This window comes from Alligator sinensis, unplaced genomic scaffold (genome assembly GCF_000455745.1).
Source record: "Alligator sinensis unplaced genomic scaffold, ASM45574v1 scaffold100_1, whole genome shotgun sequence".
NCBI classification, from domain to species: Eukaryota; Metazoa; Chordata; order Crocodylia; family Alligatoridae; genus Alligator; species Alligator sinensis.
The window spans coordinates 1,031,772-1,046,290 of NW_005842193.1; the positions used below are offsets into that span (position 1 = coordinate 1,031,772).

At 38.6% G+C, this 14,519-nt stretch overlaps 1 protein-coding gene across 4 annotated transcripts in view; it reads right to left on the bottom strand.

Moving 5' to 3' along the window:
* Nucleotides 1-2,979: 2,979 nt before the first annotated feature.
* PIK3CG (phosphatidylinositol-4,5-bisphosphate 3-kinase catalytic subunit gamma) overlaps nt 2,980-14,519 on the bottom strand; it is a 45,617-nt gene continuing 34,077 nt past the window's right edge. For 3 of the 4 annotated variants that reach the window (XM_006026440.3, XM_006026442.3, XM_006026441.3), the window contains exons 8-11: nt 12,349-12,479; nt 11,802-11,913; nt 10,803-10,960; nt 2,980-5,162 (exon numbers count right to left, since the gene is read on the bottom strand). In XM_006026440.3, coding sequence (XP_006026502.1) covers nt 4,881-5,162; nt 10,803-10,960; nt 11,802-11,913; nt 12,349-12,479 — 683 coding nt within the window. In that variant the 3' untranslated portion in view covers nt 2,980-4,880. The remainder of the gene's footprint in view (nt 5,163-10,802; nt 10,961-11,801; nt 11,914-12,348; nt 12,480-14,519) is intronic. The other variant, XM_025207396.1, reaches the window with a different exon arrangement.

Sequence of the window (14,519 nt, forward strand, 5' to 3'; positions counted from 1 at the left end):
CTGTGTGCCCTCTCCCCTGCCAAATGAGCCATTCCAGCCCAGGGCAGGCAGTTCAGCTCTAGATCCAGCTCCAAACCCAGAGCTGAGCCAACACCTGCCCTAGGCTGCTACTTGAATCCTTGATAAGACCCTTTCCCCACCTCCATTGTTGTTTTGGGGGGGGCGGGGGGGAAGACTCATCTTAGATTCGAGTAAACTTAGTACCACTACCACGCACTGGACGGATCTACACGAAATGTTGACTGAGCAGTTGTTACTCAGTACTAAACAAGCACTAAATGACTGCATGGTAACCGGAGTTATTGTCCAGTCGTGCTAAGGAATGGCCGTTTCATGACACTGACTGGGTAGTAGTTCGTGACTACAGTGTAGTAGTGTCACGTCATGCTTCCTGCCGTACCTTGTTACTGTGTGGTAGTCATGGGCTACCGCGTGAACAACTTGTTCCCCTGGAGGCTGGTGGGGCACGGCAACCGTCCGCATGCGGCAGCAGTGGCATGGCAGCAGCGAGCGGGGAGCACCCACAGGCAGCTGCAGCGGTGTTGGCAGTGGGGAGGGGGCGGGGGGGGGCGAGTTGATGGAAGCAAATCAACGTGGCACAGGATGACCAGTGAAGTCCCTCAGGGCTTGGTACTTGGGCCTGTACTCTTTAACATCGTCATCAACGATCTGGACTCGCGAGTCAGATGTGAACTGGCCAAGTTCGTGGATGATACCAAATTATGGGGGAGGGCGGTCACATCACAGGACAGGCTAGGGATACAGGCTGATTTGAACACGCTGTCAAGATGGGCTGACCAAAACCTGATGGCTTTCAATGTGAAGTGTAAGGTGCTTCACCTCAGTAGGAAGAACCCTCAACATACTTACAGGCTCAGCAGTGCTACGCTTGCTAGCACCACGACCGAAAGGGTCTTGGGGGTCCTGATTGACCACAAGATGAATGTGAGCCACCAATGCGATGCTGTGGCTGGCAAAGAAAACAAACTTTGGTGTGCATCCACCGATGCATCTCAAGCAAAACCGGGGAAGTCATCCTCTCGCTTTACTTGGCTCTGGTGAGACTGCACCTGGAGTACTGCATCCAATATTGTGCCCCCCATCTCAGGAAGGATTTGGAGAAGCTTGAGAGAGTCCAGAGGAGAGCCACTCGTATGATCCAAGGCCTGGAGGGAAGGCCATACAAGGAGAGGCTGAGGGACTTGGGACTCTTCAGTCTGGAGAAGAGAAGGCTCAGGGAGGACTTGGGGGCAGCCTACAATTACATAAAAGGGGTACATCAGGACCCGGGAGAACAGCTGTTCGCCATACCTCCCCAAGGGATAACAAGGTCTAACGGCCATAAACTCCAGGAAGGCTGATTTAGACTAAACATAAGAAAAAAGTTCTTTATGGTGCGTGTGTCCAGGGTCTGGAACAAATTCCCCCCAGAGGTGGTGCAAACACCTCCTCCGGACTCTTTCAAAAAACAGGTGGATATATTTCTTGCTGGGGTCACTTGATCCCAGCTGACTTCATGCCTATGGCGGGGGGGCTGTACCCGATGGTCTCATGAGGTCCCTTCCAGCCCCTAATGTCTATGAAATCTATGACCGGTGGTCAGCGACCACTCAGTCAGCAGCGATCGGCGACCACCCGCAAATGCCGCAGGGGGTGTTGGTGGCGAGGGGGGGTGTGGCAAGTGGCTACTGCCCAGGGGCCACCAGCAGCGTCAGTAGCACTTCTTTCAGGGGGTGCATGTGCACCCGCATGCACCACCTATGTGTTGCCAATGGGCTACTGAGCAGTCGGCATCTTGTGTAGGCATGGCTACTACTGCACAATGAGCCCAACAGTTGGATTTTCCTTCTTTAGGAGCCACTAAGTCTCAAACATACATTTAGATGAAAGGATCATGGCTTTCAAGATGTGGGAAATAATTGTCTGCAAATTCATACAACATGGAAACATTACAAATAGCTTATATTGTATTGTGCATGATACTTAATACAAGTAATAGGCCTGATCTGGCAAGAGTTAACTCATTCAAAATAGTCCCATTGACACCAACTCCATTACGTGGAAGAATCCTAGATAGGAATAATAGGTCTTTTCTGCATAATACAGATGTGCACTCATTTACCATTATCATGTCTGGGTAGTCTAAATCAGATCAACAAACTAAGGTCTGTGGGCTGGATCTGGCCTGTGAAAAGTTTATCAAATTGTGAACTGGCTCAGAGAAAGAACAGTAGAGGTGTCCCCAATATCCTACCAACTGTCTTGGTTTATCTATTGTCTCTGCAGCATCTGCTAATCACTGGAGGGTGAGCCTATTTGTGGCTCATAGCTGGAGCTGGGTTGCAAACAGCAGCCCACAGTGGCAAAAACTTGTCGAGCCCTGCTCTAAATAGATTTTCTAAGTTTCAGGAAATTTTTTTACTCGGATCTAGCCTAAAATGCTGTTGATATATTGTTTATTTCTTTAATTAGTCTGGGTATTTTTTGTCCTCTTATTATGCTCTAATAAAAATGCTTTCATTTTAATAATAAACTATGAACTACTTCCTGGAATAGATTTATATAGACCTTTGCCTACATAAAGAGGTTTATTTATAAATGCCACTGACCTGGTAAAATTGTAATGAATGCTTATCAGATATTTCTCTTTCAGTTATGTTAATATTAAAAAATAGATTATTTTTAATATTATAGTACCATTTAAATCTAGGAAGTTTTAAAAAACAGGACAGATTTATGAAATTTCACTAGAAAGTAAGGGTTTGTCCTCTAGGCTACCCAATCATAAAGCTAGAATCTTAACGTTATGGATTTTTTAATTCTTAAATTTTAAATTTCTCAAACAGTATCACCACTAATTTTAGTGAGTTCATCTATATAGAACAAAAAACTTCCTTTGGGCAGGGCTTTGAATAGCATTATTTTACAAAATGACATGCTTTCTGAATTACTGGAGAAATAATAAATAAATCATGTCTATTTTGGAAAAAGAAATCCTTTTATTAATGATTTATCATCAAATGTATACAACTTGACAATTCATTTCAAAACTACAAAGAACAAATCCAGGGAACATCATATTACAATACTCTCACATTTCACACCTCAGCATGATTTTAAACCCGTCTTGTATGGAGTACTGCAGTAGAACAAAAATTGATTTCATAACATTTAAGCTTTTAACATTTCCTTATTACAGTTTACCATATACATCAAAATATCTCTGCAGAACAACTAATTAAGCACCTACATTTAAAAAAATAGATGGGCTATATGTCTCATATCTGAGACACCAAATACAGTACATGTATTACAAATCCTTCAAGAGCACGCTCACTCACAGCAGTTAAAATCTGATCAAAGTGAAATGATTGATGCAAATAATAATAAAACATAGCAATTCACTTGACCAATGCTGATTCAGACTCTGTAAAAATGGAACAAAAGAAGGAATTATACAGGCAAAAGTGCTAATAATCAATAATGTAAGCCTATTTCTCTCTTTGGTAAGTCAATCAAATCAAGTCAAGTCAAGTCAAGTCAAGTCAAACTGCAATCATTGAAGTCCAGGCAAAATTCATGCAATATTTTGCTTTTCTGTGTGTGTTAAAAGGCTCAATCATTTTCAGATTTTCTACTAAAGAGAAAGTTAAAAGTGACCCAGCACTTGCCTGTTATATTTTCTTCTCTCTTTAGATTTCATTTAAATATACTGCTAAACTAAAAATGAGGAATTTCATTTCTTTTATAAATAACTTTTGAATAAACAATTGTTTGAAAAGTTTTAAAAAATAAACACCATAAATAACAAAATATACATAATTTCAATGATGATATTTAGTTCCTAATAGGTTTTACCCCAAAATACATCACTGAATAAATAACCTTTGGACTTCTCCAACATTTGGTGAAACGTGAACTGTTCTCAGATAAGAATTTAATTTGAAGAATGAGGAAGTACCGTTCATTACCTTGTTTTAGTAAAGCTTTCATTGTACAGGCAGACTTTCAGTAATTTAACCACAAAATAACAGAAGCATCCATCTACCATATAATATGGCGGATGTTTCCCATTAAAAATAAGGCATTTAAAAGAACACCAAGTTGAAACATTTAAACTTAAAAAATTATAAAAGCAAACTCAGGAACTTGAAAACAAAGAAGATTTTCTGAAGAAGTACCAACCCAGCCCTGTCCTTCATGGTTCAGGATACTAAGACAAAGGTAATGCATAGTTTTCCCTAGATAGTGGAGGGAGTGTCATTTTCTGTTGAGCAACTTTAAGGTTAGAAGGCAAGCGGAGTCTAAGGATAAAGGAGATGAATGAGGGTGAAGAAACCTTGGTAATAAATCCTCCCAAGGAGGAAATAAACATCCTACAGGGCTGCACCTATGCAATCATGTACTTGAAAAATAGTCTTCCTACTCTTGATGGGCCTGACAAACATGAGCAATTAAGGAGAAGAAAAAAACTCCCAGAGGTCATACTTCAGTTACCAGGCTATTATCTTGCCCCAGCCCCTTCTTCACCTGTAACTGAAGTTATTATAAAGGCAAATGGGAAAATTGCAGGCCACATTAGCAAAGCAGCTACATAACAGAACGCAGGGTGCTACACTGTCACAACTCCAGCATGAATATATAGATATGTATATGTGTGTGCATGCGCACGCGCGCGCACACACACACACACACTTCTGCAATAAGACAACAGGTGTTCTTGAAGCTTAGGTTAAACCAATTTGCAGTTTTTAGGAGAGCCCATTTAAACCATTAGCAAATGAAACATCAATTTTAACAGCTCTGTTATTAGAAAACTACAAATAAGGAAACAGACCGTTCATTTCCTATTCATATCTTGAATTACTTTACAGAAAGTGTTAGGCAGAATGCTTCTCTACTCCTTGTTTGATTCCAAGCACAAGATGCAGAAACCAGTTAAATTGTACAGTCCAGCCTTTATCTCTGCAAACCTCAATCTGATCAAGGAAATACTTTTTAGCATCTTCCTCACTTTTACCTACTGTCAATGCATCTCTGATATATTCAATATCTTCCTTGCTGGTTAACTGGGGCATTCCAGTCATTAGCATCATGGAGAACAGAATGATCAGCAGGTTGGTGTGATGTCGAAGAGCTAGATAAGCCTTCACACAAACATCCTAGAAAAAAGGAAGAAATTTTCTCTCTTTATTGACTGAACATGCTGAAAAAAAGCTCATTTTAACAGCTTGCTCAAATCTGAATTATTCAGCACCAAATCAACCATACTTAATTCTTAAAATAAGCCTGAGATACTAGGGTTCATTTTAGCAGAAATACTTAGCTAATCTCCCTATCTGCTGGTTCAGTACTACTTCACACACTTGCAGATTTGGGGTGTAAATTTGGGGAGGTATTGTAAAATCTGAAGGTCCTTTTGTAACAATGCTGTAGAAAAAAAATGAAACATAAAACTTCTGCCTCGCAAAAAAGCTCATGTTTAATTTCCCTAATGTATAATAAATGCCACTAACTAAAGAAGCAGAGATGATTCATCACCTCTCTTAAAATTGGTAGTGCTCCATTTATAACAAGAGTCTTCACAAAACTCCAAGAAGAGATGCACCTTTGGGGCAGTTTATTTATTTTTTATTTACCTGTAAACTTTACAAAGATGATTACTCGTTTAATGGAGAACTTTTTTCAGGCTCAAGCTTCTGAAGAAGGTTTATCCAGCTGATAGATAGCTATTATTTTCACCAGCTAGAGTATTAAGCGCTTTTGCACCTCTTTTGCTGAAGAAATGTTGGATTTCTATATTCTACTGTCATACTGAAGTCAACAGAGGAAAAAATGTTCGTATGATAATTGCTTTACCACTTGTCTATACACTCTGTTTGCACTTCATTTAGAAGCTTTAGAAGGACAAACAATTCCTATAGGCCAGAGAATTTACAATACTTCTGAAAAGATTATTTAATGGAAAGGAACAAATGTATTCACTGAATCCAATTATTTTACATTAAATTTATACCACATTTATTTTTAGAAATACACCTTTTGAAAACTGTTTGAATGAACCATCACAGTGAAGCTTTCCTATAAGCTTCATTATTTCCTATAAGCTTCATTATCCTATAACCATCATTATGCTAAAGTTAAGCTAAAGAATACATTTCAGTAATGGAAAGATAAGGTGCTTCCTAAGAAAGTTGCATTTATTAAACAAAAAAAAATCCAAATAAGTGAACCTCCAACCATTTAGATTCTCTTTAAGATCAGACATTATGCACATTTTAAATGAATTAATTTAAAATACCTTAGAAAACATTCAACAATACAAATAGTTCCTGGTAGCTTCTCACAAAGTACCATCAAAACCCTGCCACAAAGTTCATTTTTAATCAGGTTTAAATCTTTTTCCCCAGTGACAGACAGAAATATATTTCACTTTAACAAATAAACTAAACTAAAACTTAACTGTTGAACCATGGGTTATGTTGACCAGAGTGGAGCTTGTAACAAAAAAAATAATTTAAGCTTAACTTTGTAGGAACAAGTGTATCTCCTTAACATCAGAAAGGAGGATTTTCTACTTCTTTATATTAACTTTGAATGAGAAACGGTTGTCACAAAAGCTGAACGCTAATTAGCTTCTCCAAGGAGATGAGAGAAAATGACATATATAGTCATATAAAAAAAAGTTGTTTCCAGGGAGACTAGGCATAGCCGGTGTCAAGAAGAGAGGAAAAATGAAACAGTGGCTTCATAAGACCTCAAGCTTGGTGTCTCAAAGGATATTAAGGTTTTAAGAATCTGCGATGACTTGTAAAATTAACTGTTTGTAAGTGAACTGAACAGAGTTTTGAACAGATGCTCACTAGGGAACCAGATTTCTATTTTGCAGGAGGGGCAGAGAGAGGTGAAATCAACAGCACATGTATGCAATCAAAGGTATGAAAAACGTTGCCACAGAAAATGACCATAAAAGGACCTTAGAGAACAAAAAAAAACAACCCAACCCAAACTGAATGAAGTGAAAGCACAGACATAAAAAACCCTCATACACACAGTGAAGGAACAACTGATATTTTTGATGGCCCAACGCTGTTGTAGGCATTAATCTTGTAATTTTTTTGATCTCTTTCTAATGTACATCGTCCAAATTTACATATATAAACCTTCTCTTCCCACCTCACTTCCAAAGGATGAAGAGTTACATATTTTCCCTGTTGCCTTTTCTTAAGAATCATATACAAGATTTGACTACAAGAGGTGTTCAGGTGGCACTTGAAAAATATAATATTGCATTATCAACTCTGTAGCAAAGTAATTAGCTGGGTGGATAAAAATCAACAGTTTTAAAAATAAAAAATAGGATTTTTAAAATTTAAATCAGATTTTTTGATTTAATTGTGTTTTTAATTTTATTTGTTAAGATGCTTTAAAAAAAAGCCTATATATAGTTTTAATTTAAGATACGTTAAAGCTCAAAGATATCATCATGGAATAGGGATTATAACTTCTAATTACAGATTAGTTGAGACAATATATTCACTTAACATTTTCCAAAAAGTTTTATAAATAGGTCACAATAGGCCATGGACTACATTAAAGGCCCAATCTTATGGGGTTCCTAGAGGCTCCTCTACAGATTAGTAAAGACTAAATAAAACCACTCTACTCAATGGGACTCGGTGCTCAGTCTCTAGAAGATCCCATTAAGCATCTCTGTGATGCTTAGTTTCAGTTCTCAAACTGTGGATTTGTATCTCCAGAGACAAAATTCTTGTTAACAGCAGTATATGGAGGTGAGACAGAACAGATCTTATTACCCACCCATCAGCTCTCTTGTCTCTGAATATGTGTACACACAATCAAGCCCTTACCTCTCTCTAAAAGTACAAAGTTTCAAGAAATTAAATGAATAAAGGATATCAAGTAACACAAACGCACTTTTTGTAGAAAATAATGATTAAATCGAGGCTTCCTGACCAATGATTTACAGTGTGATTTAAATCAGGGGTTCCCAAAGTTTTTATGCCACAACCCGACGACCCACAGCCCAGAAGTGGCCATAGCCTGGCAAACCATGGCCCAGCAGTCAGAGCTGACTGCAGCTGGAATTTCCAGCCGGAAGATGGGTAAAGATACCCCCACCCCTGGACGGGGGGGGGGGGGGAAAACCCCCACCCCTGGGCGGGGGGGGGGGGGCCAAACTCTGTGCTGCCCCAGGCCTTGCAAAAGGAGCTGCGGCCTCTCCGCCTGGCTCTGGGGGGCCGTGGTTTGCCAGTCCGCAGCCACTTCCGGTCTGGCAACTGACCACGCTACGGACCAGCAGCCAAACTGCCACGGCCTGGCACTGGGCTGCGGCCCGGGAATTGAGAACCCCTGATTTAAATCATAATTTAAACTGATTTGATTTAAATCAAATCCATCCTGATAATTAGTAATCAAAATAAAAATAAAGCCAAAAGGCAATGGAGGTATTGCAAAGGAAAAATGTAAGTAAAGTAAAAAGCAACGCTTTGGCAGACAAAAAGCCGCAGACCATAGAAATCTGAAATAGAACTGGAAGTGGACAGTCTCAGGGTTTTAAAAAATTAAAGGAGGAACAGTTCTCTGATTCACAGAGCCTGTTGTCTTAGCTTCTGAAATTCTATATTAAAGAAGTCCCCCTATTTCTGGAAAGGTGTTACTTGATCCCAGCCAAAAAGCTAGAGAATAAGAAAAATGCAGATAAGTACCATTACTGTTACCACAATGGACATAAAGAACAATGAAGGAACTCTAAGAAGTATGTAAGGTAGCCAGAAAATTCACCTCTATGAGCAATAAAATATTCTTCTTCTCAGTTCCAGCCCAGATGTCCTGAAATGCACCTTTGTGGTAAAGGCACAGCATATCAATAATGCTTTCAGCAAAATAAGGCTTCAAAACACAATATATTTTAGCACCTGAATTCCACGAAATATGAGGGGGGTGGGGAAAGTAAAGCTTAGGCTAAGCTCTGATAGAATGATCAAGAAAATATTATATCAGGAGACTGTTTCTAGCTTTGCCATGCCATGGATAATTTAAGAAGAAGAATAGGTAACTATGTGTTTTACTGATTAACTGCTTCTAAGATCTGCAATATGACCTGTGACTAGGGTTATTTTTAAATGCCTAATTTTTTTCTCTTCCAATTATTTTAAATAGGAAGAAACACCAGATCATTTAAAGACAAAAGTTTATCTGAAGAACAACATACTATGAGGCTGAACATCAAATTAATAAGAGATAATGTTAAAAGTTAACAATAAGGATCAATAATAAGACTTCTGTATTAATATTTTAAAAGACGGTCAGCAGTCACAATGAATAACACACTTATTTACAAAGGGCTAAGATGTACCTTGCCCACTGAAAATGAAAAGGTACTGTCTTTTCTTAAACCCACCCCCCTAAGAATATAGCTTACTAGAGGAAAAGATCTTATGTGATGCTTTCTTGGCACATGAAATGTATTTTAATTTTCTTTTTATTGATTTAAAACAGATGACCCATTCAAATAAGCATTGCCAAAGTAGCAATTTAGAGACAGACTATAATACTGCAGAACTGCACCCTGTAGTTAAACTTTAATCAGTCTTTATCCATCTCTCTCATGTAAAAAAGATACATACTTGACATTTCATATGAATGTGATTGTAGATCAAGAAACTATAAACTGAACTTGTACCTTTTATTTGGTTATGACTACTAGTAAAAATTGGACTGGTGGCCTTAAAGCTCAAAATGTCTATCTGAATTAGTTAGCAGTAATTTAACTCCTAGGCTTAAAGACTGTGGGCTGAAGGCCCACACCAGAATTTATGTTGATCTGCACTAGTGATTTGTTATTAGCAGCCCTTAGGGGATATTGTCCAGTTGCTGGTACACATTGGCTCAGTGCATCAACGAGGTCTGGGAACTGGCCCAGTGGGTAGCTATGCAGGCAGCAAATTGTATAGATGCCAGCACTGCTTTGCACTGGTGTGGCAGCATTTACTCTGGTTACACAAATCTCAAGCCTACTCAAGCCTGTACTTAATGTCAGTATTTCATTGCAATTATAGGAAGGTTCAGCTTACTGGAAGATATACTGAAACAAAAATCACTCAGCCATACAATTGGAGTGAAAGTGTGATGGCTCAGGCTTTCTAGTACTTGCTTTTAAACGTGTTTAGCCATGTTACAGTGCAGGTATATCTGTGGGTCACTTGGAATTCGGCACTGCTTAAAACAGTGAAATTGCTTCAGTGCTGGAGCTGTTTTGGATTAAAAATGGAGGACTGTATGGGTTTATTCCTAAAAAATCCTATATCAATATATACTTAGCTACTTTAAAAAGCATAACTTTAAAAGTGGCAGCAGTTTGTAGAACTCAGTCTTCAATGACTTAATGTCACAAAACTACCATAGAACAATAAATTCCTATTCAGAAAAAGCTACTTAGAACCTGGTAAGTAGGCATGCAGCCCAGGACCGGCCCAAGAATTTGAAGAATGCCCAGCCCCCATTGGGCAATCCCAGTCAAGAAAAGCAAGGCTCCTCATTCAATTTTCCTGCACAGTAAGGAATGCCAAGAGCCTTTTACATGCTTTGGAATTCTAGTTCCTGTAACTGGATAAGAAATTTTGGCACTCAGCTATGCCTAAAATAATCTAGACTATTATATTTCAGCAGATTTCTATTAACAGGAGTTCTAGGGACTCTTGGATGTTGAAGACTATGGAACCATTAATGGATAGAACTTTGCTTAATCAACTGATTTACATCAAAAGATTGATTCTTACCTGAAATTTATGGAAATGCTGACTTGTTTTCTTTCCAGAAGTGCCCATGACAAACAGAAAATCTGGTGTCAACACAAAAGGGACTCTTTCCTTATTAATTCCAAGGAAACTTTTGTAATTCCCAAGAATATGGCCAAAGTCAATGTGAAAAAGATTGCCTTTATAAAAAGAATTCAAGATTAGCTTGGGAAATAACAACCAAGCAGTACTGACCATTACCATTCACAAAACTATTGTCAATAAATTAATTTGGGTTTACTTTACTATATGCTAGCCCCACTATGCAAGAGCAGACATGTTTTGGTTTTTTTATTCAATCAGCAGGTCCTCTCAGTAAAATATTATTGACTGAACTTATCTTTGGCATCCTTTAATAAGCAAGCAGAACCATTGCATCTTATAATATAAATATCACAAGTTACTTTGTAAAAACTTATGTCTACACTATATATCCTTAAACAAAATCCCAATGGAATACAGTAGGACTAAACACCTTCTGGATTTTTTTTATAAACCATCTTACATGTTTCTATAGTGCACATAGTGTATCCTTGCTAATTCAATAGGACTTCTGATAAAGATATAGAAATATCTGTCTGCTGGAAGCCAAGACATTTAATTAACTACTCAATTTTTCCTCAGACCCAATCCTCACTGAGCTTCACTAGACTTGTATTCCTGTGCCCAAAGGCAGAATAGGGTGTAAAACTTGTCACAGATTTGGTTTTATTTTATTTTTATTGATGAAAAAATACAGCTCTCCATGAGATTCTATAAGCTTGTTACAAACTCCTATTATTAAATGCATCTCCATTATGGAAGTTCTCAAAACCCAAATGATTTACAATCTGTAGGTTACAGATGGACTGGAGCCATCAAACAATTCTGCTTGTGTTGGTGAAGGTAATGCATAATATCAGTTAAATATGCATCTAATAAAACAGACCAGTAAATTCCAATATATAACTCTTAAAAAACAAAACAAAACAAAAAACTTACCTGATTCTGTAATCATAATGTTGTCGTTGTGTCTGTCTCCTATTCCAAGTACAAAGGTTGCCACACAGTAACCAGCACAAGAATAAACAAATCTTTCCACTGCTGCCTGAAACTAGTATGTAACATAAGTTTTAGGGAGGTTAAAATTTTTATGCTTAAGACTTAAACACTCCTTCAGTAATTCCCTTAAACGGTTATCTTTATTTTTGGTTCAGCCCATCAAGGGTCACTGTCCATTTTGTTAACAAGTAACAATGAAAAAATAGTAAGAAAAGTCCATGTATTACAGTTCTTCTTTCAAGGTCTGTATAAAGATTACGAACAGGATCCTGCACTGCATTCCCCTTAGGCTCTGCTCCTAACACAATATACACATGAAGTAGCTATATACTGTTATCCCATTTCACAGAGCTGAACACTGGGCTGAGAACTCCAGGGACTTGACCAAACTCAGTAAGCAAACCAATGCTAGGCTCCTAAGTGACTTAGAAGCACACACCCTATTTAAAAGTCACTTTGGTGCCAGCTGGAAGAGTCAAAAACTCACCTTTTCTTCAATAACACATCTTTCTTTAAGCCACTGGTTTAATATTTCATCCTTAAATGCACCTGTGTTGCCAACTGTACTTTGTTGAATTTTAGCAATTGTTGTAGCATCCTTCACAATTTCAATCATTCCTACAACAGACAAAAATGTCATCTCTTAAAGTACTTTAATAAAATACAGCTGTATAGTTACATATTTAAACCAATGCTATTTGCATACTTTTTAATGAGCTACAAGGTTGCATGAAGCTCTTATATTCTGTTGAGGTATTTGCATTAAGCTGTTGCCATTTCATAATTCAAAGTCTTTATGTATTAATGCAACTCCACACCACAAATGGTTGCAACTGTAGTATTAGGAAATTGCTCCATAAACTGGAATCTGTGCTAGTATTTGATACTCTTCCTGCCTCTTCCCTCCTCTTACACAACTCTGGGGAAGGAGCCTGAGGTTATTTCTCTTCTTCCCGATTCTTGGGATGAAAGCTGATGATTCTGGTGCTGTGCTCCCTGCACTGTTTCAAGTGCCTCACAGCATAGAGAATATGTCTGTGGTCAGCATCCTGTCTGTCCTGCCCAAGACGGGCAAATTTCTAGCCATCCAAGCTCGTACACTACATAGATAACCATAGCACCTGAGGCCCTCAGAAGGATAATACAGCAGGTTTTTCTTCCCCCATGCTCCCTGATAATTCCTCCTCTTGGGGAAATTCTTTTGCTCTGTGTGTTCTTCCCTCCCCCTGTAAATAACATTATTTTGGAAAAGCGAGGTTAAAAGCCATTTCATATTGCACGTGCAATATCTGTAACTGCCAAGGTTTGTAACTAATCTCCCCTGGGTTCCAGCATCTCAGCCTAGTTATATAGAGAACTAGTGAACTGCCCATCAAGAATGATGGTGGGGATGGGGATTGCACTGTGCTGCCACCACCCTGTGCCCCTGCTGCCTCCAAGGAGCGGGGCCAGTGGGGGAGAGGGGGGGAGGCGCGGCAAGGCCAGCGGTGCTCCGTCCCCTCTGCCATGCAGCGCTCCATCCACACCATCATTCTTGATGGGCAATTCACCCCTCATGCAGCACTGGCTGGAGCCACGCCCTGCTGGGAGCCACACACCCCAAGAGCATTATGGACAGACACAAGACAGATGAACCAAGCCCTTATATATATAATTCTTTTTTCTCTGCTCCTGACCCTCTCTCCTCTGGCTCTCCCCAGGCAGCTGCTCTCCATCCTGGTGATGATTTCAGCCAGGTGTTGAGAAATCAAGAAAATGCTCGTTTCAATTTGACATTAAGGAAATTTAGAAGTGGGTTTTGTCTCCATACTGCTGGAACATTATTAATCTGTGCTGACTTACAAACATTCCCTGTAACTTCATACATATTTAAATAAAATAGGGGAGAAGAATGGGCTTTGGGGAAACCCACACATGAATATTTTTGAAGAACGTGTCAGCTCCATGAGATACCAAACCAGTACAAAGAGCCACGCATTGAAGGTTAATAGTTAAACAGAGACTTCTTTCAATATCCTGAGCAGAGGCTTTTATCTGATCAGTCACGCCCCTTTCTGAGGTGCTGAAGACATGCTAAATTCTTAGATCTGCCATAAGACAGAAAATCCCCTTAAAGCTATGAATTACAAGACGATACATTTCTTTGAAATTAAAAAAAGGAAGGTTATTAAGAACCCATAAAAGAAAAGAGAACAATATGGTTTATAAGCTAAACTCAAGGACCTTGTATAAACTGGCAGATATTTTCCCCAGGTATTTTTATGTGATTGGATTGTTTAAACATAAATTTATATGCAAATTCAGCTTTAACTTTTCTAGCACTATTAGGTTTTCTAATAAAATGCCTCTAATGAGAGAGAATAAAATTTCAAAACATTTCATATTGGCAATAATGGTAAAATACATGTACCATACTAACAATTTTACTCACAAGTCATTTTAAATTTCCTTTTTCATTTTAATAGAAATTTAACACTATTTTCTCTTTTTTTAAAAACATAATATCTAGCTATACCGAGAAAGGGAAACCCCTTTGTCACACCACCTTGCGTTTTATCAGCATGAATTGAAAATTGCTATGTTGCTTAGAAACCATGATGTCATGAATGACTTATGCATGTGACCTAAAATGAACATTGCTAAAGCCTTTTTACTGCA